Consider the following 27,115-nt stretch of genomic DNA (forward strand, 5'->3'; position numbering starts at 1 on the left):
AGCAATCAGGCATCAACCAGTTGGTAAAAATGAAGACAAAGGATATAGGCTGACACCAGTTTATATATAATTTCAGTCCTATACCTATCATTGAGTGCAGGCTATTGGAGAACAATTACCTGCACCCAATCTCTAACGTGGGAACATTGATAACCCATGCCACCCAGCTAGTTGGCACATGCGTACTTTGGGCCCTCGGGGTCTAATTTCTTTAGCCTCACACAAAAGTCAGGGTGCCGACCTGTGTACCAGGTGTTAAAAAAGGTGTGGTGAAGTACCATCGCACTAATGTATAGAGTGCACTCAGTGCTTTCATATGCATAGTATCAAAATGTGTTATAAATATTAATAATTATAAATATTTCATATTGTTTGAAATGCAAAAAAAGTGGTACTGGTAATGTTAACCAGTTGTTTAGCATCTATTATGATGCATAATATGAAACATGCATAAATAAAAACTAATTTCCACTCAATCTGTCTTCCAGAAGTTTATTCTCTTAGTTATATACATAATGACATCACTACTCAATACCCGGCACCGGTCCCACTTTCCATTTGCCAAGTCCGGGTAGCTGGGAAGGCGCCGGGTAATTCCGGGTACTTGGTACATCACTACTCTAAAGGATTGCCAGGTATTCAAAGCACCAACTACCCTACATAGAGATCTAAGAAGATCCTATTATCAAGTAACATACTCAGGGATCTAAGTTAGTTATAAGTACTAACAATTAACTGTACTTCACTAAACTATACCTTGTTTAACCCACTTAATACAACCAGCACATGAAATCAACCAGTCACACAGATCTGAACACACAATCTCCATTCACGTTTTCTCCCCTGTATTAATACTCTGGTGTTTGAGGTGACTGCTCTTTATATGGAATTGTTTCTCACAATGTACATGTGAAAGGTTTCTTCCCTGTATGAATACTCTAGGGTTTGAGGAGTTTGCTCTTACTAAAGAATTGTTTCCACATTCTTTACACAGGGCCACCAACAGGGGGGGACTGAAGGTACTGGCGTCCCGGGCCCCGTGAGTAAGGGAGCCCGGGCTTCCTGCATGGCTGTACCACTTGATAAATCCCATCACCCGGTCACCACAGGGTGACAGGATTTAGCGCGCTCGCGATCCGCCAGGCAGTGCACGCTTCTCTGCAAAGAAAAAAAAATCTCCCCCTCTCCTTTCACTTGTCCTGGGCCACATGATTTCTGTTAGCGGCCCTGTCTGTACATGTGAAAGGTTTCTCCCTTGTATGAATCCTCTGGTGTACGCGGAGGCTGCTGTTCTGTGAAAAACTTTTCCCACACACTGTACATGTGTAAGGTTTCTCCCCTGTATGAATCCTCTGGTGTGCGAGCAAGCTGGAATTAAGACGAAATTGTTTCCCACACTCTGTGCATGGGAAAGGTTTCTCCCCTGTATGAATGGTCTTGTGTACGAGGAGGCCGCTGTCCTGTGAAAATGTTTTCCCACACACTGTACATGTGAAAGGTTTCTCCCCTGTATGAACCCTCTGGTGTGCGAGGAAGCTGGAATTAAGACTGAATTGTTTCCCACACTCTGTGCATGTGAAAGGTTTCTCCCCTGTATGAATCCTCTGGTGTACGAGAAGGCTGTTGTTCTGTGAAAAACTTTTCCCACACACTGTACATGTGTAAGGTTTCTCCCCTGTATGAATCCTCTGGTGTACGACAAGGCCGCTGTTCTGTAAAAAACTTTTCCCACACTCTGTACATGTGTAAGGTTTCTCCCCTGTATGAATACTCTGGTGTAAGAGGAGGGTGAACTTCTTTGAAAAACTTTTCCCACACTCTGTACATGTGAAAGGGTTCCTCTCCCCTGTATGAATCCTCTGGTGTTCGAGGAAGCTGGAATTAAGACGGAATTGTTTCCCACACTCTGTACATGTGTAAGGTTTCTCCCCTGTATGAATCCTCTGGTGTATGAGAAGACCACTCTTGTGTGGAAAACTTTTCCCACACTCTGTACATGTGTAAGGTTTCTCCCCTGTATGAATCCTCTGGTGTATGAGAAGACCACTCTTCTGCAGAAAACTTTTCCCGCACTCTGTACATGTGAACGGTTTCTCCCTTGTATGAAATTTCTGGTGTCTGAGGAGACTGCTCTTCGCGCTGAAATGCTTCCTACACTCCGTACAATTAAAATGTTTCTCCACTGAGTGAATCCTCTGGTGTGAAAGGAGTTTCTCCTTCAATGAAAAACTTTCCCCACAGTCTGTACAGGTAAAGGATTGCATGCTAGTGTGAACACAAAGGTGTGTGCACAAGTCCCTATACAGTGAGAAGCTTTTCCCACACACACAACAGATAAAAAGCTGAGCACCGCGGCGGCTTCTAGCATCTTGCTCATATATTTTGCTTGAACCATAATTAGAGTCAGTCTGTGCCGTGTGCTGTACAAGGCCTGAGAATTCCCCATCATGTGGCCCTGGTTCCTTGCACGTGTCCAACACGTGGCAGGAATGATTACTTTTTAGCACTTCTGGGTCGCAGGGGGTCATGGACATATCAGAGCTCCAGTTCTGCTCCTCATTCTGGTAGTTCTCTAATAGAAGTAAACAAAAAAGAGAACTCAAATGTTTTAAATCTATAACGCAAATTACTAATAAAAAATACTTGCAGAATTAACGTTATCACTACTTATATACATCCTCCAAATCAATATTAACATTGAAATTGGCAATGGGAAGTCAAGTTAAGGAACTCCTGGTCTATCATACTAGTGAGTAACTTATTCCAACCCAACCAGACAGAAATATATAGTGTAAAGGTAGGTGGGAGAAGACTACATGGGTATCTAAACCCAGCCAATTACTCCAGTGTGTGGGTGTGTCGCCTTTCTTGTTACTAGTTTTGACTGTATGTATCCAATTCACCAAGCACGTTGCCTTAAATAAATATTTGACTCCTCCCTTTCCTTCTCCTCTCACATTTATGGTCCTGCTAAATATTAACGATTTCCCCTCTGCCACATTTTCACAATCTGCGCCAAATAAAAATTATCATCAGAAATGCCAGAAGTTCTGTGTTCCAACCAACCCCTTTCACTTCACATCCCATCCTTTTGGGCTAATAACAGCTCCCAGAATGTTTATAAAAGTGGTTGTACTCATTACAGTGGTCTAGCCTTATCTGGATGATATCCACAGCAAGCCACATTTTTCACAAAAAAGCAGCTCTCCACACTCTTTTGGTCCTCCGAAAACATTAAGAACACAAAAATGGCTCCAACTACTGGAACTAAATTTAGATTTTAAGTGGCTATCGTCACCCATAAAATATCTGGGCGTGAACATTACAAACAATTACAGTATGAAGGAGAGGAGAAAAAACGGAGCACTACATCTTATGTAGTGCTCCGTTTTTTCTCCTCTCTCCTTCATCATGTTCATTTACAGATGGAGGCACACTTAACCCTTGGATCGCTGGAAACCCTGGACTTACTGCATATGGTGGACATTCATCCCATGTGAGTTTATTCCAGTTGATCTATACCTTTATTTGGACATTACTTTGATACTACTCTACTGTTCCATGGAATTGGATGTTTATTAGTACTGGTCACAGGCAGGTGTTTATGATTATATCCTTACTACTGTGCTACGTGGGATCATAGTATACCAGTCATACATCCAATGGGTTAATTTTCCAAATATCAAGCTTACTACTTTGTTGCTTTTTCTTTAGAGCACCATACAACATTTTTTCGTATTGTGAAACAATTACAGTACTCTATATAGGGAAAATTACCCCAGGCTACTGAAGACCCCAAGGGACGACTTAGGGGCATGGTCAAGCTACAATGTGTCTTGGATAGGGCGAATTCAATGCGTGAAGATGAATCTGCATTTGGGGGGGAAAAAGACCCAGAATCAGGAGACAGATACTTACGATACCCAATAAGGCAGGGGGCTGGATGTGCCATGCCTCATCTCATTTTATAGGGCTGCCTAGCTGAGCCAGCTAACCTTCTGGCATTCTGACCACCTCTCTAGAGAGATGGAGCGAGCTGGAAAGCTCTTTATCCCACCCTTATAAACTCCAAAACCTAATATGGATCCCAATATCCAAAAAGTATAGTCAGTCTAGATCTGCCAACAATGACACACTCCCTAAGACTATGGGAATCACTGAAACACAAACACCACCTGACAACCACCAAATCCCTGATGATTCCTATATTTGGGAACCCACTCTTTAGTCCGGGACTGCCGGAGAGGAGTTTTCAAATGTGGAGGGAGGCAGGATTCCTAGATTAAGTGATATGGGGCCCGATCAGAAAATTAAACCGTTTGCAGACATACATAAGGAAAGAAGTAGTTGGTCCCCCATCCATGCCAACAATAAATTAAAATATATGACCCAATGGGGAAATGATTTGGGGGAGGAAATGGACAAGGACTCCTGGAACGATGTCCTCCTAGCAGTAGCCAAGTGCTCGATCTCCACAGTAATCAGGGAAAATGGGTACAAAGTACTGATGAGGTGTTATCTAACACCCCAAGGCTCTCCAGGTTTATCCCGGGCTACCCTCCAGACTGTCCAAAGGGATGTGGAGTTCAGGCCTCTTTCATCCACGTGATGTCGGCCTGCCCCAGGGTAACAGAGTTATGGCAAAAGGTGAGAAGATGGATCCAGGGAATCCTGCAAGTAGACTTGGATTTGGATCCCTGGCTCTTCCTACTAAATAGGCCGTCTGATGCCCAGGAGAACAGGCTGGTTTCCAACATCTGCACAGCTACCAGATGTGAACTGGCCGCAGTATGGAAGCAGTCGGCAATCCCCACCTTGTCTAAAATTAAAAACAGATTGGGCTTCATCTGTCACATGGAGAAGCTCCTGAGTCTCTGACAAACGATTCCTGCAGTGAATTCCTTACTGTCTGGGAGCCCTGGATCCACTCAGCGGGCATACAGGGAGTAGACACTAGATCAATCCTGCTATTGTCACCCCAGAAGGCGGGTCACAGAGAGTCTGGTAGGTATAGAAATGTGCCTCCACTACAACCCACGTGTACCCGCCCCAGGAGGTTGAGTTAAATCTAGGATGTCCCAGGCCCACTGAGTGGCTAGACCACTATAAGATACCACACTACATGGTGCCAAGAGACAAACTCGACCGACTAAGAGAGTCCCAAATTCTGGGCGCCCTAGGGAAAAGGTCAGATATGAGATTCCAGCTATGTAAGATACGTAATTCATGTCTTGTGATGTATGCAATATGAATGGACCCCCTTCCCCCCACCCTTATGATTTCTGAACCCCCCTCCCACTCCTTATTCTTTTCTCTGACCCCCCCCAAATAACTTAAATAAAAATGTAAGTTACAAAAAAACCACAAATGGCTGATAAAGTAAATAAGGCACCTGGCCCCAATTTAATTTTTTCAAGCCGCCTATGAACTTCTTCCTCAGTTAACCAATTGTTTATTAATATACAGGTTGTGGCTTCCTCCTGTGGCACTACTATTGAAATTGATTCTTCCCTGGTAAACACAGAGGCAAAGAACTTGTTTAATACCTCCGCTTTTTCCTTATCTCCAATAATCTGCCTACCCATCTCACACTGAAAGGGTCTTATATTTTCTTTTCTCATTTTTTTTGTTATTAAGGTACTTAAAGAACTTTTTAGGGTTGACCTTACTTTCTTTTGCAATCCTTTTTTCATTATCCATTTTTGCTAATCTGATTGCCCTTTTGCAATTTTTGTTACATTCCTTATAATTCTGATAGGATGCCTCCGTCCCTTCTGACTTCAGGAATCTAAACGCCTTCCTCTTCTTGTCCATTTCCTCCCCTACCTGTTTATTTAGCAACATTGGTTTTGACTTATTTCTTTTATACTTATTACCCAAGGGTATACACTGATAAGTGTGCTTTTCTAACAATGTTTTAAAGACTGCCCATTTATCTTCTACATTTTTTTCCCTGCAAAAAAACATCATCCCAGTGTATTAGACCTCAGTATATTTCTTTTTCTTTCTTTATTACTTAAATTTTTATTGAATACATTTCAAATATTATGGGGAAAGGGTACAAAAAAGAAAAAAGGAGGGGGTAGGGAGGTGTCATAGAATTGGTAAAATTACATTTGGGGGAAGATAAAGGGAAATGGGGAAGGGGACATCATTTGTACATATATAGCATAATGTATAGCATTTTTAATATAACAAATTACAATATTTTATTCTAGATATGGGGATACACCTGCTTTGCGAAACCAAGGATTCCAAATCTTTGCGAATTGAATAGTGGAATCATTTAGATATGCTGAAAGTTTTTCCATATAAAATATATGCCATATTTTATTGTTTATTTGGTTCAAAGAGGGGGGGGGGGGGGTAGCTTGTTTCCAGTTTTTGACGATTGTGCATTTAGTAGCATTCAAAATTTGGGAGATAACTCTGGCTTCCTTTTAATTTTTGATTACTTATTTCAAATGAGACCATGTTATGATCACTGTTACCCAAATGTTCCAGGACTTGAATATTTGCAATTACTTCTACATTGTTTGATATGACCAAATCCAGTATTGCTCCTCTCCTGGCTGGTTCCTTAATAATTTGGGACATATAATTGTCTTTAAGCACCCCCAAAAACCTGTTTCCTTTGTTATAATGCTAATCCCATTTCCCCAGTCTATATCTGAATAATTAAAATCACCCATTATGCAAATATGACCTAGTTTTGATGCCTTCTCCATTTGCAAAAGTATTTTAGCTTCCTCAATCTCACAGATATTTGGTGGTTTATAGCATATCCCAACAAACATATTGTAAATTACCTGCTTGTGATTCTATAAGAACACAAGATTAGTTTAATGTGTTTGGGTGTCTGACTCATAACTGCAAAATAACCAGATATCCCCTTCTTAGAGATTTCAGAGCCACCAGAATATCTATCATACTCACTTAACAAGTGTGGATCCATACTGGTAGTGGGCAGTGCTCCTCTGTCCATGCTGGTAGTGGGCAGTGCTCCTCTGTCCATGCTGGGAGTGGGCAGTGCTCCTCTGTCCATGCTGGTAGTAGGCAGTGCTCCGCTGTCCATGCTGGTAGTGTGCAGTGCTCCTCTGTCCATGCTGGTAGTGGGCAGTGCTCCTCTGTACATGCTGGTAGTGGGCAGTGCTCCTCTGTCCATGCTGGTAGTGGGCAGTGCTCTTCTGTCCATGCTGGTAGCGGGCAGTGCTCCTCTGTCCATGCTGGTAGTGGGCAGTGCTCTTCTGTCCATGCTGGTAGCGGGCAGTGCTCCTCTGTCCATGCTGGTAGTGGGCAGTGCTCCTCTGTCCATGCTGGTAGTGGGCAGTGCTCCTCTGTCCATGCTGGTAGTGGGCAGTGCTCTTCTGTCCATGCTGGTAGCGGGCAGTGCTCCTCTGTCCATGCTGGTAGTGGGCAGTGCTCTTCTGTCCATGCTGGTAGCGGGCAGTGCTCCTCTGTCCATACGGATAGTGGCCAGTGCTCCTCCATCCATGCGGATAGTGGCCAGTGCTCCTCCGTCCATGCGGATAGTGGCCAGTGCTCCTCTGTCCATGCTGATAGTGGCCAGTGCTCCTCTGCCCATGCTGATAGTGGCCAGTGCGCCTCTGCCCATGCTGATAGTGGCCAGTGCGCCTCTGCCCATGCTGATAGTGGGCGGTGCGCCTCTGCCCATGCTGATAGCGGGCAGTGCTCCTCTGTCCATGCTGGTAGTGGGCAGTGCTCCTCTGTCCATGCTGGTAGTGGGCAGTGCTTCTCTGTCCATGCTGGTAGTGGGCAGTGCTCCTCTGTCCATGCTGGTAGTGGGCAGTGCTTCTCTGTCCATGCTGGTAGTGGGCAGCGCTCCTCTGTCCATGCTGGCAGTGGGCAGCGCTCCTCTGTCCATGCTGGTAGTGGGCAGTGCTTCTCTGTCCATGCTGGTAGTGGGCAGTGCTCCTCTGTCCATGCTGGCAGTGGGCAGTGCTCCTCTGTCCATGCTGGTAGTGGGCAGTGCTCCTCCTCTGTCCATGCTGGTAGTGGGCAGTGCTCCTCCTCTGTCCATGCTGGTAGTGGGCAGTGCTCCTCTGTCCATGCTGGTAGTGGGCAGTCCTCCTCTGTCCATGCTGGTAGTGGGCAGTCCTCCTCTGTCCATGCTGGTAGTGGGCAGTGCTTCTCTGTCCATGCTGGTAGTGGGCAGTGCTCCTCTGTCCATGCCGGTAGCGGGCAGTGCTCCTCTGTCCATGCTGGTAGTGGGCAGTGCTCCTCTGTCCATGCTGGTAGTGGGCAGTGCTCCTCTGTCCATGCCGGTAGTGGGCAGTGCTCCTCTTTCCATGCTGGTAGTGGGCAGTGCTCTCCTGTCCTTGCTGGTAGTGGGCACTGCTCCTCTGTCCATGCTGGCAGTGGGCAGTGCTCCTCTGTCCATGCTGGTAGTGGGCAGTGCTCCTCTATCCATGCTGGTAGTGGGCAATGCTCCTCTGTCCATGCTGGTATTGGGCAGTGCTCCTCTGTCCATGCTGGTAGTGGGCAGTGCTCCTCTGTCCATGCTGGTAGTGGGCAGTGCTCCTCTGTCCATGCTGGTAGTGGGCAGTGCTCCTCTGTCCTTGCTGGTAGTGGGCAGTGCTCCTCTGTCCATGCTGGTAGTGGGCAGTGCTCCTCTGTCCATGCTGGTAGTGGGCAGTGCTCCTCTGTCCATGCTGGTAGTGGGCAGTGCTCCTCTGTCCATGCTGGTAGTGGGCAGTGCTCCTCTGTCCATGCTGGTAGTGGGCAGTGCTCCTCTGTCCATGCTGGGAGTGATCAGTGCTCCTCTGTCCATGCTGGTAGTGGGCAGTGCTCCTCTGTCCATGCTGGTAGCGGGCAGTGCTCTTCTGTCCATGCTGGTAGTGGGCAGTGCTCCTCTGTCCATGCTGGTAGCGGGCAGTGCTCCTCTGTCCATGCTGGTAGTGGGCAGTGCTCCTCTGTCCATGCTGGTAGCGGGCAGTGCTCCTCTGTCCATGCTGGTAGTGGGCAGTGCTCCTCTGTCCATGCTGGTAGTGGGCAGTGCTCCTCTGTCCATGCTGGTAGCGGGCAGTGCTCCTCTGTCCATGCTGGTAGTGGGCAGTGCTCCTCTGTCCATGCTGGTAGTGGGCAACGCTCCTCTGTCCATGCTGGTAGAGGGCAGTGCTCCTCTGTCCATGCTGGTAGAGGGCAGTGCTCCTCTGTCCATGCTGGGAGTGGGCAGTGCTCCTCTGTCCATGCTGGTAGAGGGCAGTGCTCCTCTGTCCATGCTGGTAGAGGGCAGTGCTCCTCTGTCCATGCTGGTAGAGGGCAGTGCTCCTCTGTCCATGCTGGTAGAGGGCAGTATTCCTCTGAAGGTGCTGCGGAGATTCCTTGATTTATATGTGTTGGATGTCAGATGTGCTTGAATAAAAGAAAAAATATCATTAATATAATCTGTTTCCTTGCACAAATATTCAGCATTTAGTATAAACGTTCAAACCCAAGATTATTCACATAATCCCAAAGGAGTCAGAGAAGACAAGGCCAACAAAACACTAATGTACATCCTCAAACAGAAACTTAATTTCAAACACTGCCAAATACATTAATGGTTCAGGATTATGTTATAACAACCATCAAGTACAGGGGTGCGCAAACTGGGGGGGGCGCAGGATTTTCATGGGGGGACGCGGCAGTTGCAGACCCCTCACTATTACCCAAGGCATTTAAATTAAACTCTGCCCAGTATGCTGTTTAGGGGATACATTAGTTTCCCCCCTCCTGCACCCCTCATATAAATGCGGTTACTAAATCTTGCCATTTCTTCCTCCACAACAGGGGCGTAGCTATAGCCAGGGCAGCCCGGGGGCTAACGCTCATGAGGGGCATGCTCTCTCTCCCCCTCCAACCCCGTCAGCGGCCCATCACTCTCTTGAGAGTGGAGATGGTTTTGCGGTGGCGGTGGGCCCCTGGCGTTGGACAGAAGATAAGCTGGCAGAGGAATCAGCAGCTGTTACTGAGGCAGGACGGCCGGGGTAAGAAACACTTAGGCTGCGTCCCCGCTGGCACTGAGCGTGCTGTGCGTTTGGCACTTGCCGCTTTTACTTCTTGTGCTCTTTATGTTGACGTCCCCACTCGCCCGGTCCAGAAAAATGTTTTGCCCGGGGGCCTGCGCTACGCCTCTGCTCCACAAAATTGTAACATTTTCATCCCATTAATATAACAATAATACATTAGACATTCTCTTGTATTTATTACGGCAGCGGTGCGCAAACTGGGGGGCACTAGATTTTTTTTTGGGGGGGGGGGGCACGGCAGTTATAAAGGTCCCGCGCTCTCCCCCCAGGCATTTAAATGAAATGCCGGGGGACCACGCGAGGCCTCTATAATACACTTCCCTTCCCGTGATGTGTTGTCTTGGTAACTCGGCGTCAAATGATGTGACATTACAATGGCATAGCCGGGGTCGAGATGGAGCAGCAGGGGGAAAGGGGGGAGGGCGAATAGGAGCAGCAGGGGGGGGGGTGAAGGCTGCTCTGAAGTGGAAAACTGTTCCCATACTCTGTACATGTGAAAGGTTTCTCCCCTGTGTGAATCCTCTGGTGTGTGTAGAGGTCGCTCTTCTGTGAAAAGCTTTTTCCACACTCTGTGCATGTGAACGGTTTCTCCTCCGTATGAATCATCTGTTGTGTGAAGAGTGTGCTCTGCCGTGAAAAGTTTTTTCCACAGTCTGTACAGGTAAAGGGTTGCTTGCTAGTGTGGGCACAAAGGTGTGTGATCAAGTCCCTATTCAGTGAGAAACTTTTGCCACACTTAAACCAGACAAAAAGTTGAGAACCACGGCTTCTTCTTGAATCTCTCTCATATATTTTGCTTGAACCATAATTAGAGTCAGTCTGTGCTGTGTGCTGTACAAGACCTGAGAATTCCCCATCATGTGACACTGGTTCCTTGCACGTGTACAACATGTGGCAGGAATCATTACTTTTTAGCACTTCTGGGTCGCAGGGGGTCATGGACATATCAGAGCTCCACTTCTGCACCTCATTCAGGCAGTTCTCTAATAGAAGTATATTGTGAATAAGTGAATATAAGGCGCTAACAACTTAAATATATACAATAGTGATACGTGCAAGTGTAATATAAATTAATATAGGTGCTCAAATAATAAACCCTGCTTAAACCCTCTGGTAGAACCTGTTTCCAGGGTTCCAAGTAGAAAGATGTATTTCAAACAATCCAGGAGGAGCAAAATATAGGGAAATAAAAAACAGAAAACAGTGCAAATTTAAGTGCAGACGTTGAGACTATGATGAAAATATAATGACAATATCTTGGCTCTGTCGGTCTATCTACTCACAAGATGTAAGTGGTAAGTATGCAGTTGGCAGATTGGGCTGCCACCCCAGGTAGTAGCTGTGTATTGTGGATATCCCTCCAGGCTTATCTCGTCAGGGTAACCATGGTGTACATATGGGAGGAAACAAAGCTACATAGCGCGATCTGTCTTTCCAAAAACTTTATAAAATTAATATAAGCATATAAAATGTGCACTTACAATGTGCCATAATTAAAAATGCATTTATCACAATCACAGTGATTCTAGGGTTTTTTTTACGATCTGACACACTCCTGACGAAGCCATTGACAGCTTGCTGAGCTGGGCGAAACGCGTAGAGTGGTGTTTTGGTCTAGTGAGGGATCCGTAGCTGTACCTTCCACTGAGCAGTGACGTCACACGCACCGGAGGAGAAACGGAGCTGAGTGTTCCAGGCTGCAGACGGCTGATATCCAGAGCCAGAGAGGAGGCGGTGAGATCGGAAAAAAACCCCTAGAATCACTGTGATTGTGATAAATGCATTTTTAATTCTGGCACATTGTAAGTGCACATTTTATATGCTTATATTAATTTTATAAAGTTTTTGGAAAGACAGATCGCGCTATGTAGCTTTGTTTCCTCCCATATGTACACCATGGTTACCCTGACGAGATAAGCCTGGAGGGATATCCACAATACACAGCTACTACCTGGGGTGGCAGCCCAATCTGCCAACTGCATACTTACCACTTACATCTTGTGAGTAGATAGACCGACAGAGCCAAGATATTGTCATTATATTTTCATCATAGTCTCAACGTCTGCACTTAAATTTGCACTGTTTTCTGTTTTTTATTTCCCTATATTTTGCTCCTCCTGGATTGTTTGAAATACATCTCTCTAATAGAAGTAAACACAAAAGACAGAACTCAAATGTTTTAAATCTGTAACACAAATTAAGAATAAAACATACTTGCAGAATTTACTTTATCACTAGTTAATTTTAAAAAAAATGTTCTCTTTACTCTATACCTGTGGCTTTAAAATTGTGGCCCTTGGATATTCAATGGCCCCCAAAGATTTTAGTCGTGGTCACCACATACATGCAATTTGTTTCTAGCTGCTCACAGTGGATTTATTTTGAGACATATAGAATTTGTACACAAAGTATGGGTGTTAGGAAGCACTCCACTGAACCGTAATGGGGTGTAAAGAAAGAAAAAAGGTGCAAGGTGTGCTGGGGAAGGGGTTAACCAGGCTTATAATAAAGGTCAAGCCCACTTGGTTACCCCCGACCCGTGTTTTGGGGTCCTAGAGTGTCAGCTCTTGGGCCCGGGCATTGTGTATGCATTTTACTGTGACTGTGTGCAAAATATGAGACAACTGCCATTTTTGTGTGTTACCTTTTCCAGAGGTGCTGGGACTGGGAGATTTTCAGGAGGTAAGTTTCAGGGTGGGTTTGCCAGAGAAAGTTGTTACAGATTGTGGCTGGGTATCGGGGTTAACAAGAGTTACCCCAGAAATGTATCTGGGGATCAAGTGAGATTCTCGAATACATGGAAGTCCAGTGCTCTTGGCAGTCCCCCACCCTGAAAACGTTCTTGCGACTCACCCCTAGGACGTCCTGCTTCAGCATAATCCCAGGAAAAGGTAAAATGAGGCACAGGGTTCCCTAGTATAAGGGAGGAAGCCCAAGTAATGCCCAGGTACTCTGAATCCAGGATATGGGTTCAGGGGGGAAATCATATAATTTGTTAAATGTATGAATTATGGTAGCTCCCGCTCAGGATAAAGCTGAGAGTTTATTGGGGGGGTAAGGAAAATGTTTAATTCATGTTAGAATAAAACTATGTAAGCTAGGCTTTAAAGCAGGGGTGGGGAACGTCAGGCCCGAGGGCCGTATAAGGCCCTCGAAAATATTTGGTCTGGCCCTGCTAAGGCAACTGCTATAACCGGGTCGTGCTAATTTTTTTAAAAATGGCCACCGCGCACCCGATTGGGAGGAGGGAGGAGGTGGTGTGAGGCGCCGGCAGCCCTACACGATCCCCAGCAGCCACCGTACTAGCCCCAGCAATCTCCCAGCAGTCCCCGCACTTCCCCCATGCTTCTCCAGCAGTGAGGTGTCCGTTGCCCTGTAGGGGTTCGGGTATGTAGGGCTGAAGTGTCCGCATAGACCCTACTACCGCCTGGCACCCTTGTCTGACGTAGGCGATCCCGTCATTAACCCTGACACGGATGACAGAGGGGGCAGCCTCCCAGGCATTTTCCAAATGGGCTCCATTGATGTCAGAGACCCAAAACTCTACATTTGCTCCTCTAACTCTGCTACATGTGGTTTATACCAGAATAATCAGCAGGCCTAGAACTTCCTATGAGAGGCAATTAACCCTGAATATTACCTAAAGGTGACCATACTACTTGTAACCAGATAACATTTGTTTACACAAAAGGAGGTTATGGTACCCACCATTGTCAGAAAATGAATCAATTTCTCTCTTTATTGTGGTTAGATGAGCCTCAGTGTTTGGTTCTTCTCTCTCTGACTTAATCTGTAACGTCTCTGGTACAATCACTGGGAAACCTGCCAACAAGAAAAGGAAAATCCATCATGTAAAGCTGGGAGTGGGAACTCTTCCTGTGATATCACTATACAGAAATACTGTATACTGATTCCTAAGGGGAGGGGGTAGGTAACTGATTGTACTTTATTATTAACACTGAGGGATGAAAACATGTTGAAGTTTATGGTGCCATCAATGTTAAAACCTCAATAAACAATAGTAATATTCTCAATATAACCTTAGACAAATAACGTGTTGGTTTTCAATAGAAATGAATGAACCAGGGCAACTTCGGATTTCTTTGAAAAATGTAAATCAGCACAAAAAACATATCCATATACTGGATTTTTTAGGCAGATATCCCTGACCCAGGAACACCAGTCCTTGCCAGTATTTTGATTTGTTTTATGTGGTGTGCAGCTTCTCTTGTTATATTTGTTTTCAATAGAACATGTAGCTCATCATTGTATCCATTCTTTAATGTTATTTTCCCCAAAATTGTAGACATTTCAGTCCATTTTTTAAACAAAACTGAATAAAGTGAGGATATAAGGTTACTTACCCCCAACAGGAAATGAATCTATTTCACTCTTTGTTGGGGTCACATGATCCTCAGTGTTCGGTTCGTGTTTCCTTGACTTCATTTCTAATCGCTCCGGTACAACCGCTGGGAAACCTGGCAATAAGAAAAGGAAAATCAATCATGTAAAGCTGGGCGTTGGGGCTCTTCTTGTGATTTCACCTTCTCTGATATTGGTATAATATAATACCCGTCGTAAAGAAATGTTTTAGGAGCCCTTCTGGCAGAAATTGATGAATAAAGTTGATGAATACATATTACATCTTGAAGAAAAGGAGTGATACAAATTCAATATTATTCAAGTCCGTGTGCCCACCACCCTCCTTTTCTCCATTGCTTTCTTTGGGACTTCTAGATTCCCTTTTGCCCCGGAGCACCGGCAGATCGGTATTCTGTACCACTTTACAGTGTTTAAAACCAGAGACAGAACATGAAACACAGACAAAGCTCAGTGCACATCCAGTGAAACCTATACATGGTACAGTGCCTAAATATATATGTATAGATATCTATTAAATAAAATGGTCTTTTAGTTGAACATTTTGGCCAAAGTGTTGTAAGCCCCTGAGCCACTACACGGCAGACCACATCTCAAGGGTCCCTAACACTAATATAAATTCTTAATAACCTGTGCATTACCAGGAAGAATGATTTATAATAAATCTGTCAAAATTAGTTGCATAGTTCTAAGTCTGATTGAAGCTTTTATTAACCTGTACATTACCAGGAAAAGCACTCTGTATTAGATTTGTCACAATCACATTGCAAGCAAGCAAGTTCCCCTGAGAATGGGAGATGCTATGGAGTGAGCTTTTAACCATTTAAATGTGGGAGGGGGTGAGCTTCAACAAGATAGGAAGAGCCACCTTCCAATCAGCTAAGACCAGCTGAACAAGATTTGCAAAACATACAGGACACCTTGTTCAGCTGGTGACAAATCTAATACAGAGTGCTTTTCCTGGTAATGTACAGGTTAATAAAAGCTTGCAAAAAAAAAAAACACTTTTTCACAATCTGCTGAGATACGCACTTGAAGACGCACTTAGCAGAACGCCCTCCCACTGTCTCTGTGCGTTCTTCTTACCCACTAATTAGATTGTAAGCTCTTCGGAGCAGGGGCTCCTCTTCCTAAATGTTACTTTTATGTCTGACGTGCTTCTTCCCATGATCTGTTATTTGTATTTTGTTATTTATATAATGGTCACGTGTATTACTACTGTGACGCGCTATGTACATGAATGGGCTATATATATCATGCATACGTGTATTACTGCTGTGACGCGCTATGTACAGTAATGGCGCTATATAGAGACATACATACGTGTATTACTGCTGTGACGCGCTATGTACAGTAATGGCGCTATATAAAGACATACATACGTGTATTACTGCTGTGACGCGCTATGTACAGTAATGGCGCTATATAAAGACATACATACGTGTATTACTGCTGTGACGTGCTATGTGCAGTAATGGCGCTATATAAAGACATACATACTTGTATTACTGCTGTGACGCGCTATGTACAGTAATGGCGCTATATAAAGACATACATACGTGTATTACTGCTGTGACGTGCTATGTGTAGTAATGGCGCTATATAAAGACACACATACTTACAGGCACTGACATGTACCTTTTCCCGTCTCCCCATACACTGTGGGTAATGGAGAGAGGCCGCCTCTTGGGGAAGGTATAAAGGAGACTCTTTATGTTACAGGCCGAGGAGGCCCCTCACACAGAGGCCACTCACTCACACAGAGGCCATTCATTCACTCCCACAGAGGCCATTCATTCACTCACACAGAGGCCATTCACTCCCACAGAGGCCATTCATTCACTCACACAGAGGGGCCAGGGAAAGATGCTCCCTGTGGTGCGGTACCCAGCCGACCTCTGACGTCACTTCCGGGATTTCGTGTGTCGCACTCTATCTGGTCCTCCGTCACCCAACTAGCTACACAGGAGGTTCCGGCTCCCTCTCAGGTTGGGGTCTTGCTGAAGACACCTTCTTCCTTCCTGTCCCCTGTCTGTGTCACACACAGTAAGGGGCTAAACCAACATTAGTAACATGTCTCTGGTTAGATCAGTCACAGACACGTTACATTCCTGACAGGACTTTCTGTGCAGAACTAATTTCTTCCCCTCCCTGTCGGCTACATCCAGGTCACAGCCATGTGTCCTACTGCGCATGCTCACACGCAGGGGATCATGGGAGTTGTAGTTTTTAAAGACATACACTATAGATCGAGTGGCACATAGAAGCAACACAGTAACATTTCCCAGAGACTGTGCTAGGGAGAGAGAGTTACTTCTGCATGTGGATGTGTATACTCCTCTTGGTCCTTAATATATTGCAGTAAAGCTGCTTCAGTTCCTCCCTTTTGGCCAATGCTGATATGAAGGAGGTAACCTGGATATAATATAACCCGAGGCTGTAATAATACTAAAGTACTGCACATTTATACATACTATACATCACCAAATCCTGCTAGTAATAGTACATGTTGTGCACACGGTGCATAAAGGGAAAATAATATACATATGTACAAAAGTGGTTGGTTAAGAAAAATCAACCGAAATGTCCCTTATATTGCACTCATAGAAAACATGAAATTAGGCTGGAAAAATATTGTCCAAAAAGGTAACAGTGTCCCTTCATAGGCCATTCAATGGAATAAGGTGATACAGTTAAAATGAAACTTTATAAGGTCAAACAAAAGAAGTAAAAAAGTGATATGTGACTGTGATATTAAAAATATTGATGGGGGGGAGGGGGGGAAGGGAGCGGCTGGTGGGAACGAGATGGCCCACAAATGACCCAGTATGAAGGAAGAGGGTACCCCTTAAGGGTTAATTATATCTGGGAACAAACCACAATATCAAGACATTGTTGCCTTTTTCATGCTCTGTGTCAGAACCTCAGAGGTGCAACAAACCATCTGATTTCCTATGGACTCTCCAGGTCTCTTTACTCATAATTTCAATTCTAATTATTCAATTTGTTTTGCTAAATCGCAAAGTGTATACGCGGTCCAGACATTTCATAGTAATCAAGGAATCATATACATTACACGTATTTAATGTGATGTTATAACTGTCTATCATAGGCATTGCATTCCTTTAATGGATCTATGATTATAATCAATTCATTCTCTACACCCATGTTTTGGATCTTGCTAACGAATGATTGGTGATGTCAGACAGTGTGTGGGCGCTATATCAACTCAGCGTCTGACTTGTGTTCTATACTCCTTAAGAAAGTACCCCAGCGGTGTGAAACACGTGGAAGGTCCCTTTTTTGGATGTTTTTCATTTTTTAACATGTCTGGGTTCCATTAAAGGAACTTCAAGGCTTAGGAGTCCAACGGAAGAAAAATCGCATGCCCTTGTTAGAAAATGTCTTATCTGCATTTTTAAAGAGATACAACTGATTCAGCTAGCCGTTAGTCTATTGCGGATATATTGCATTAATTACAAACATTGGTGTTAAAAATGGATACATTGTAAGATAACTATCCAGTCTATCCCACTCCCAACTCTCCCCCCCCCCCCGCCCCCCTTGAAAAACTGAAATTGCTCATTCCTCCTCTTGGGCATTGTGTAAAATGTCTAGGCACTGGATGTACGCTGTCACCTTTTTATATGGCATGAACATGTTCCATAATTCTTTGTTTAAGGGGTCTGATCATTCTCCCCACATACCCCTTATTACAACCACATAAAAAAATTAAATTAAAAAAAAAACATAATTCGTGTTGCAATTTATAAATATTTGTAATCTATAACCTGTCTCCAATCGTTTGCCATTAAGAGTTTTAATGGATTTGGAATATACTGTATACATATCATGCTGTCCTGGAACAGAATTACACATTTTCTGTCTCCCTTTGCCGTTTTGACTATTCCTGTCTCCCTTGTTCCAGCAGCTAGGTGGATGCATGTGTAAAGGCAACATTATTGCTACATATGTCCCTCACGCAGCCTTAGCTGGTTGCCCTGGCAACCTTCCAATCTCAGCTAGAAAAGGTGGTTTAGGCTAAGGTCCCGTTGCACGCGTCCGCACGGCTGGCTTGCTTGCCGGCGGCGCGTACAACTCGCTGTACCGCGATCTGCGGTCTACAGGATACTTTTCTCGGAGCGGGGGGGGCGTGGCCAAACGGGTCGCGGCCATGACGTGAGGGGGCGCGGCCATGACGTGAGGGGCCGGAGCGGGAGGTGGGCGGGAGTGGGAGGATTGACAGGGAGGGGGGGGCGTGGCTTGAGCGGAGGGACCCGCTACTCTTCCCCCCCTCCCTCCACGGGCTGCAGGAGGGACCCGCTACTCTCCCCCCCCCCCTCCCTCCACGGGCTGCAGGTAAGTAAAAAAAACACACACACGCAGGCACTCATACATACATACATACATACACACACACACACACACACACACAGACAGAGACAGGCACGCACGCAGACAGGCACACACATACACACACACACAGGCAGGCACTCAGGCACACACATACACACACACAGACAGGCACTCACGCACTCAGACACACACACAGACAGGCACTCACGCTGCTTTCACTCCACACTCCTCCCCGCTCCCCGAAGCCTCTCCTCCTCCCGCAGCCTCCCCTCCCCATTGGCGTGTGATCAGCTGTGCAGCCAGTGGGGACCGGGACCGGCTCGCAAGGATTCCCCTGCTGGTGGGGAACTCGCTACATTGCCGCCCGCGCCAACGAGCGCAGCGGGTCCCAGGCCTTAGTCCAGCTTGCTCCCCTGCCTTTATAGCAGTTACTTTGGTCCTTAGACCCTACCTGCCAGCCACAGGAACATGTGCTTTAGATCTAACTAGCTGGCTTAGGCCTCGGGCATGGTCATCGCTTATGCGCTGACCCGTGCTGAGGCGCGCTGCTGCTCGAAACTGAGCCCCTGCAGCCGCAATGAGAGCGGCTTTAACAGGGGCTCGCGCACACGTTAGCACGCTTGCGGAAGCGTGCGTCTCACAGAGTTTTGAAATTTGGCGCTCGCCCAATGAGGGCAAACTAGCTCCGTGACGTCACTGGCCCGCCCCCGTCCCGTCCCCTGACGGCGCGCTGTGTAAGGCCAGGGAAAGCGGTGCTTTCCCTGAGCCTCAGCGCGCCTCTGCACTGTTTGGGGCACTATGTCCCAGGCCTTAGTGTCTCCCCCCCCGTGCATATGCAGTCTCTCCCCCTCTTGCATGTGCAGTCTCTCCCCCCCTCCCCCTGTGTGCATGTGCTGTCTCTCCCCCCCTCCCCCTGTGTGCATGTGCTGTCTCTCCCCCCCTCCCCCTGTGTGCATTTGCAGTCTCTCCCCCCCCTGTGTGCATGTGCTGTCTCCCCCCTCCCTGTGTGCATGTGCTGTCTCCCCCCTCCCCATGTGTGCATGTGCAGTCTATCCCCTCCCCCTGTGTGCATGTGCTGTCTCTCCCCCCCCTCCCCGTGTGCATGTGCCGTCTCTCCCCCCCTCCCCCTGTGTGCATGTGCCGTCTCTCCCCCCCTCCCCCTGTGTGCATGTGCCGTCTCTCCCCCCCTCCCCCTGTGTGCATGTGCTGTCTCTCCCCCCTCCCCCTGTGTGCATGTGCTGTCTCTCCCCCCATCCCCCTGTGTGCATGTGCTGTCTCTCCCCCCTCCCCCTGTGTGCATGTGCTGTCTCTCCCCCCCTCCCCCTGTGTGCATGTGCAGTCTCTCCCCCCCTCCCCCTGTGTGCATGTGCTGTCTCTCCCCCCCTCCCCGTGTGCATGTGCTGTCTCTCCCCCCCTCCCCCTGTGTGCATGTGCTGTCTCTCCCCCTCCCCCTGTGTGCATGTGCTGTCTCTCCCCCCCTCCCCCTGTGTGCATGTGCTGTCTCTCCCCCCCTCCCCCTGTGTGCATGTGCTGTCTCTCCCCCCTCCCCCTGTGTGCATGTGCAGTCTCTCCCCCCCCTGTGTGCATGTGCTGTCTCCCCCCTCCCCATGTGTGCATGTGCAGTCTCTCCCCTCCCCCTGTGTGCATGTGCAGTCTCTCCCCTCCCCCTGTGTGCATGTGCAGTCTCTCCCCTCCCCCAGTCTCTCCCCTCCCCCTGTGTGTATGTGCAGTCTCTCAGACCTCCCCTCCCCCTGAGTGTGACTGGGAGAGAGGGGGGAGGGGGCCTCTGGCAGTGTGTGAGGGGAGACGCAACGCGCTTTCTGCAAAGGAGGGGAAAAAAAACTCCCCCCTCTCCTGATTGGCTGGCGCTGCCAGAATTGTTTTTGGGCCGCAGCCAGCTCTATCTGATCTTGCAAAGCCAGGCCCGCCCCTTCCTGCTGCAGGGAGCAAGTCAGGTGAGTCCTGCTCCATGCCTGCTTTGCTTCCCTCTTGCCCTCCTGCTCCGATTCTGCTCCGATTCCGGGTGGGTGTGTGTGTGTCTGTGTGAGAGTGTGTCTGTGTGTGTCTGTGTGTCTGAGTATGTGAGTGTGTGTCTGTGTCTGTGTCTGAGTGTGTGTGTGAGTGTGTGAGTATGTGAGTCTGTGTCTCTGTGTGTGTCTGTGTGAGAGAGAGAGTGTGTGTGAGAGAGAGTGTGTGTCTGAGAGAGAGACTGTGTGTCAGAGAGAGAGAGAGTCAGAGGGAGAGAATCAGAGAGTCAGAGGGAGAGAATCAGAGTCAAAGGGAGAGAGGGAGGGAGAGTCAGGGAGAGAGGGAGGGAGAGTCAGGGAGAGAGGGAGGGAGAGAGGGAGGGAGAGTCAGGGAGAGAGTCAAAGAGAGTGAGAGAGTCAGAGAGAGAGAGAGTGTGTCTGAGAGAGAGTGAGTGTGTCTGAGAGAGAGTGTGTCTGAGAGAGAGTGAGTGTGTCTGAGAGAGAGTGAGTGTGTCTGAGAGAGAGTGAGTGTGTCTGAGAGAGAGTGAGTGTGTCTGAGAGAGAGTGTGTCTGAGAGAGAGAGAGAGTGTGTCTGAGAGAGAGTGAGTGTGTCTGAGAGAGAGTGTGTCTGAGAGAGAGAGAGTGTGTCTGAGAGAGAGAGAGTGTGTCTGAGAGAGAGAGAGTGTGTGTCTGAGAGAGAGAGAGTGTGTGTCTGAGAGAGAGAGAGTGTGTCTGAGAGAGAGAGAGAAGAGAGAGGGAGTGTGTCTGAGAGAGAGTGTGTGTCTGAGAGAGAGACAGTCAGAGAGAGAGAGAGAGTCAGAGGGAGAGAATCAGAGAGTCAAAGGGAGGGAGAGTCAGGGAGAGAGTCAAAGGGAGAGAGGGAGGGAGAGTCAGGGAGAGAGTCAAAGAGAGTCAGAAAGTCAGAGAGGGAGAGAGTCAGTCAGAGAGAGAGAGTGTGTCTGAGAGAGAGAGTGTGTCTGAGAGAGAGAGTGTGTCTGAGAGAGAGTGAGTGTGTCTGAGAGAGAGAGAGTGTGTCTGAGAGAGAGAGAGTGTGTCTGAGAGAGAGAGAGTGTGTCTGAGAGAGAGAGAGTGTGTCTGAGAGAGAGAGAGTGTGTCTGAGAGAGAGAGAGTGTGTCTGAGAGAGAGAGTGTGTGTCTGAGAGAGAGAGTGTGTGTCTGAGAGAGAGAGTGTGTGTCTGAGAGAGAGAGAGTGTGTCTGAGAGAGAGAGAGTGTGTCTGAGAGAGAGAGTGTGTCTGAGAGAGAGAGTGTGTCTGAGAGAGAGAGAGAGTGTGTCTGAGAGAGAGAGAGAGGGAGTGTGTCTGAGAGAGAGAGTGTGTCTGAGAGAGAGAGTGTGTCTGAGAGAGAGAGTGTGTCTGAGAGAGAGAGTGTGAGAAGAGAGAGGGAGTGTGTCTGAGAGAGAGTGTGTGTCAGAGAGAGAGAGTGTGTGTCTGAGAGAGAGTCAGAGGGAGAGAATCAGAGAGTCAGAGGGAGAGAATCAAAGAGTCAGAGGGAGAGAATCAAAGAGTCAAAGGGAGAGAGGGAGGGAGAGTCAGGGAGAGAGTCAAAGAGAGTGAGAGAGTCAGTCAGAGAGAGAGAGAGAGTGTGTCTGAGAGAGAGTCAGTCAGAGAGAGAGAGAGTCAGTCAGAGAGAGAGAGAGTCAGTCAGAGAGAGAGAGAGAGAGTCAGTCAGAGAGAGAGAGAGAGAGAGAGTCAGTCAGAGGGAGTGGGAGTCAGTCAGAGAGAGGGAGTGGGAGTCAGTCAGGGAGAGGAAGTCAGTCAGAGAGAGGGAGTGAGAGTCAGTCAGAGAGAGAGAGTGTGAATCAGAGAGAGTCAGTCAGAGAGTCAGAGAGAGAGAGAGTCAGTCAGAGAGTGAGAGTCAGTCAGAGAGTGAGAGTCAGAGAGTGCGAGTGAGAGTGCGAGTGAGAGGGAGAGTCAGAGAGAGAGGGAGAGTCAGAGAGAGAGGGAGAGTCAGTCAGAGAGGGAGAGTCAGTCAGAGAGGGAGAGTCAGTCAGAGAGGGAGAGTCAGTCAGAGAGGGAGAGTCAGTCAGAGAGGGAGAGTCAGTCAGAGAGGGAGAGTCAGTCAGAGAGGGAGGGAGTCAGTCAGAGAGAGGGAGGGAGTCAGTCAGTCAGTCAGAGGGAGGGAGGGAGGAAGTCAGTCAGTCAGAGGGAGAGAGAGAGTCGGAGAGGAAGAGAGAGAGTCGGAGATGCCAAGTGTCAGGAAAAAAACATTCATTTTATCATTCTTTTTTTTTTATACTGTACTTTTCTAAATAAACCTACGTTTCTATGAAAATTGAAGTTTTTGTTTTTTTGCGGCCCACATAAACTTAAACCTTGTTTATTTGGCCCGTGTTAGCCTTTGAGTTTGACACGCTTGGTGTAGAGGGAGGCAGCAGTCTGTTTTGTTGGTGTCTGTTTGTAGTGTGTTTTGTGGGTGTAGAGGGGGCCTGCAGAGTGTGTGTGTGTGTGTGTGTGTGTGTGTGTGTGTGTGTGTGTGTGTGTGTGTGTGTGTGTGTGTGTGTGTGTGTGTGTGTGTGTGTGTGTGTGTGTGTGTGTGTGTGGTGTCTTCAGTGGGTGAAGGAGGGCTGCGGATTGTTTGTTGGTGTGTGTGCAGTTTTGTGGGGGGACGGGGACTGCTGTGTGTTGTGTGTCTAATTTGCGTGTTTTGTGAGTGTAGAGGGGTAACGGGACTGCAGCGCGTGTGTGTGTGTGTATATACAGTTTCATTTTAATAAACACGTGCAGTAAAAGCAAAATAATTAGACGATCCTGCTGATAAAAATCAATATGACTACAAAAGTGTCTATTTTTTTATGGAGAAAAAAAACAAAAACCTACATTTAGCTGATACTAGAAATAATCCCCTGAGAACAGGGCCAATAATGCCCTGGCTGGGTTACCTCGGCTTCGCCTCGGGCCTTCAACTCTTCCAGCCAGGGCATTATTGGCCAATAATGCCCTGATCTTCAGGGATTATTACTTAAATATCACAATGACACAATCTCTCCGATCTGGGAGATTAGCTGTTATTGCGATATTTTGAGGGTGCCTGCTCCTGTGTGCAGCTGGGGTGCTGTCTCTCTGCCTTCTCCCCCACCCCCATGCGAAATTGGTTCCCCTCATTTTTTTTTTTTTGCAGTTAGCAAAGGATGCTGGGAAATGTGTGATTATATAAACCTAAAGCTCGGAGTTCTTAGAAGTAAGGGCGGTTACAATGTGGAATTCATTATCCATGGAGACTGTGATGGCAGATACAATAGATATGTTCAAAGAAAGGTTGGACATATTTTTAGAAAGGAATACAGGGATATACCCAATAAGTAAACATGGTGTGGCTGTTGATTCGGGGAGGTCGGATTGCTAATATTTGTAGTCAGAAAGGAATTTATTTTTCACCTTATGACAGTGGTTTTCAACCCTCTTTTTTTTTTTTTTTTTTGGTTGGGGAACCCCAGAATTCGATTTTGAAATTCTGGGGAACCCCAACACACACACACACTGTCTCTCTTTTTTACACACACACACCCACTCCACGCTGTGGGGAGCTCGCGGGAACCCCGGTTGAAAACCGCTTCCTTATGAGATATGTCATTGGGGTTTTGTGTTTGCCTTCCTCTGGATCAATATACAGTAAATACAAATATAGAGCAAAGTATCCATCATGTAAATTTTAGTATAGGTTGAACTTGATGGACGTATGTCTTTTTCAACCTCCTCCACTATGTACCTACAAATAGAAAAGGGAGGCGGTGTCAGTATGGAGCAGAACTGCTGGACCTGAGAGAGAATCGGGAACATTTATCAAAGTCTCTCTGATGCCAAACGGGAGCACCAGCGATATCTGCTATTTATTCGTACTATAGCACTGTGCAGTGTGTTACTATGTGGCACTGAGAGGACATTGCTATTCTTATGGCTGTTAATCTGACTTGTTTTATTCTGTGATTTTGTATACTAGATATGGGGTGCGCAAACAGGGGGGTGCGCCCCAAGGGGGGGGCACAAGATTTTTCAGGCGCGGCGGTTGCAGAGGCCCCGCTCTCTTCCCCCCAGGCATTTAATGCCGGGGGTGATCGCGTGAGGCCTCTGCAATTTCACTTACCTTGTCTTTGACGCGTCACCATTGCAATGCGGCGTCAAATGACCCCGCTGCGTCATTTGACGCCGAGAGCCGGAGACAAGGTGGGGGGGAGGGAAGGGGGGGGTCGCAAGCAGGGAGGGAAACGGAGGGGTTGCGAGCAGGGAGGGAAGCAGGGAAAGATTGCGCACCCCTGTACTAGATGTTATAACTAGTTGTTATAACATAATCCTGAACCATGAATGTATTTTGCAGTGTTTGAAATTAAGTTTCTGTTTGAGGATGGACCATATTGGTGTTTTTTGGCCTTGTCTTCTCTGACTCGTTTGGGGTTGTTATATTTTAATAATCTTGGGTTTGAAAGTTTATACTAAACGCTGTATATTTGTCCAAGGAAACAGATCGTACTAATTACATTTCTTCTCTTTTACTCAGGCACATCTGACATCAGACACATATAAATCAAGGAATCTCAGCAGCACCTTCAGAGGAGCACTGCCCACTACCAGCAAGGAGAGAGGAGCACTGCCCACTACCAGCAAGGAGAGAGGAGCACTGCCCACTAGCAGCATGGACAGAGGAGCACTGGCCACTACCAGCATGGACAGAGGAGCACTGGCCACTACCAGCATGGACAGAGGAGCACTGGCCTCTACCAGCATGGACAGAGGAGCACTGGCCTCTACCAACAAGGAGAGAGCACTGCCCACTACCAGCATGGACAGAGGAGCACTGCCCACTACCAGCATGGACAGAGGAGCACTGCCCACTAGCAGCATGGACAGAGGAGCACTGGCCACTACCAGCATGGACAGAGGAGCACTGGCCTCTACCAGCATGGACAGAGGAGCACTGGCCTCTACCAACAAGGAGAGAGCACTGCCCACTACCAGCATGGACAGAGGAGCACTGCACACTCCCAGCATGGACAGAGGAACACTGCCCACTACCAGCATGGACAGAGGAGCACTGCACACTCCCAGCATGGACAGAGGAACACTGCACACTACCATTATGGATCCACGCTTGTTAAGTGAGTATGGTAGATATTCTGGTGGCTCTGAAATCTGCAAGAAGGGGATATCTGGTTATTTTGCAGTTCTGTGAGTCAATCACCCAAACAAATTAAACTAAGCTTGTGTTCTTATAGTACCACAAGCAGGTAAGGTACAATATGTTTTCAACTCTATTTGTCAATTTCCGCCAGAAGGGCTAGTAAAACATTTCTTTACGACGGATATTATATTATACCAATATCAGAGAAGGTGAAATCACAAGAAGAGCCCCAACTCCCAGCTTTACATGATGGGTTTTCCTTTTCTTGTTGGCAGGTTTCCCAGTGGTTGTACTGGAGAGGTTAGAGATTAAGTCAGAGAGAGAACCGAACAGTGAGGCTCATCTAACCCCAATAAAGAGAGAAATGGATACATTTCCTGTTAGTGGTAAGTAACCTTATATCCTCATTTGTCTTTATTCAATTTGTTTAACAAATAAACTGAAATGTCTACAATATTGGGGAAAATAACATTAAAGCATGGATACAATGATAAGCTGCATGTTCTAGTGAAAAACACACACACGATTTGTCTAAGGTTATATTGAGAATATTATTATCATTATTGAGGTTTGAACATTGGTAGCACCATAAACTCCAACATGTTTGCAGCACTCGGGGTTAATAACCAATTACCTATCCGCTCCCCTTAGGAACCAGTATACAGTATTTCTGTATAGTGATATCACAGGAAGAGTTCCCACTCCCAGCTTTACATGATGGATTTCCTATTTTTCAGTTCTACTTGAAATATTCTGCTGTTATTGTTGAGATTCTTGATGTTGGCCGTTTGTCTTCTTTTTAATACGTTTTCTTTCCAGATATAATTTGCAGCAAACCAATCAGTGATCACTCCTTGTGTGAAAACTGTTAAGAATTGTGCCGTCTCCAATCATGGGTTTCTTGTGAGCTAGAATATAATCCATTTCATTCCATTGGGAATATAATAAATTCTGGTTTGGTTAAAATTTGTAGAATATGAGAACTTCTACAAGTTGTCCCCACATTTATTCCCGTTCCCGTAATCGTACTTGCCGACCAATGCTTCCTCTTTCTGCTCGACGCCAATCGTTGCATTGAAATCTCCCAAAATGATCTTCAGGTGACAATTTGCTTTTTAATATTGAGTTGATTTATATCATGGTAGAAGTCTTCCACTTCGTTGTGTGACTTAATGTTGGAGCATACACTGGGCTTATTTGAAGCCTGTATCTCTTTGTCAACTAAATGACAATTCTGGCTGCTCTTTC

The 27,115-nt window shown here is 46.7% G+C and overlaps 2 protein-coding genes across 4 annotated transcripts in view; one reads left to right on the forward strand and one right to left on the reverse strand.

Annotated features, from left to right (window-relative positions):
• The window catches only part of LOC142472708 (uncharacterized), a 201,745-nt gene that overhangs the window by 47,309 nt on the left and 127,321 nt on the right, over positions 1–27,115 (reverse strand). Inside the window, exons 1-6 of one of the 3 annotated variants that reach the window (XM_075579838.1) lie at positions 16,034–16,251; positions 14,396–14,509; positions 13,740–13,853; positions 10,940–11,014; positions 6,937–9,375; positions 2,372–2,572 (exon numbers count right to left, since the gene is read on the reverse strand). In XM_075579838.1, coding sequence (XP_075435953.1) covers positions 2,372–2,572; positions 6,937–9,375; positions 10,940–11,014; positions 13,740–13,853; positions 14,396–14,509; positions 16,034–16,067 — 2,977 coding nt within the window. In that variant the 5' untranslated portion in view covers positions 16,068–16,251. Of the gene's footprint in view, positions 1–2,371; positions 2,573–6,936; positions 9,376–10,939; positions 11,015–13,739; positions 13,854–14,395; positions 14,510–16,033; positions 16,252–27,115 lie in introns of those variants that run through there. The other 2 variants (XM_075579833.1, XM_075579834.1) reach the window with 2 other exon arrangements.
• Positions 25,249–27,115, forward strand: part of LOC142472711 (uncharacterized) — a 34,166-nt gene continuing 32,299 nt past the window's right edge. The window contains exons 1-2 of the mRNA XM_075579842.1: positions 25,249–25,844; positions 26,143–26,253. Of these exons, the coding sequence (XP_075435957.1) occupies positions 25,382–25,844; positions 26,143–26,253 (574 nt within the window). The 5' untranslated portion in view covers positions 25,249–25,381. The remainder of the gene's footprint in view (positions 25,845–26,142; positions 26,254–27,115) is intronic.

This window comes from Ascaphus truei, chromosome 22, assembly GCF_040206685.1.
Source record: "Ascaphus truei isolate aAscTru1 chromosome 22, aAscTru1.hap1, whole genome shotgun sequence".
In the NCBI taxonomy this organism is placed as follows: Eukaryota; Metazoa; Chordata; class Amphibia; order Anura; family Ascaphidae; genus Ascaphus; species Ascaphus truei.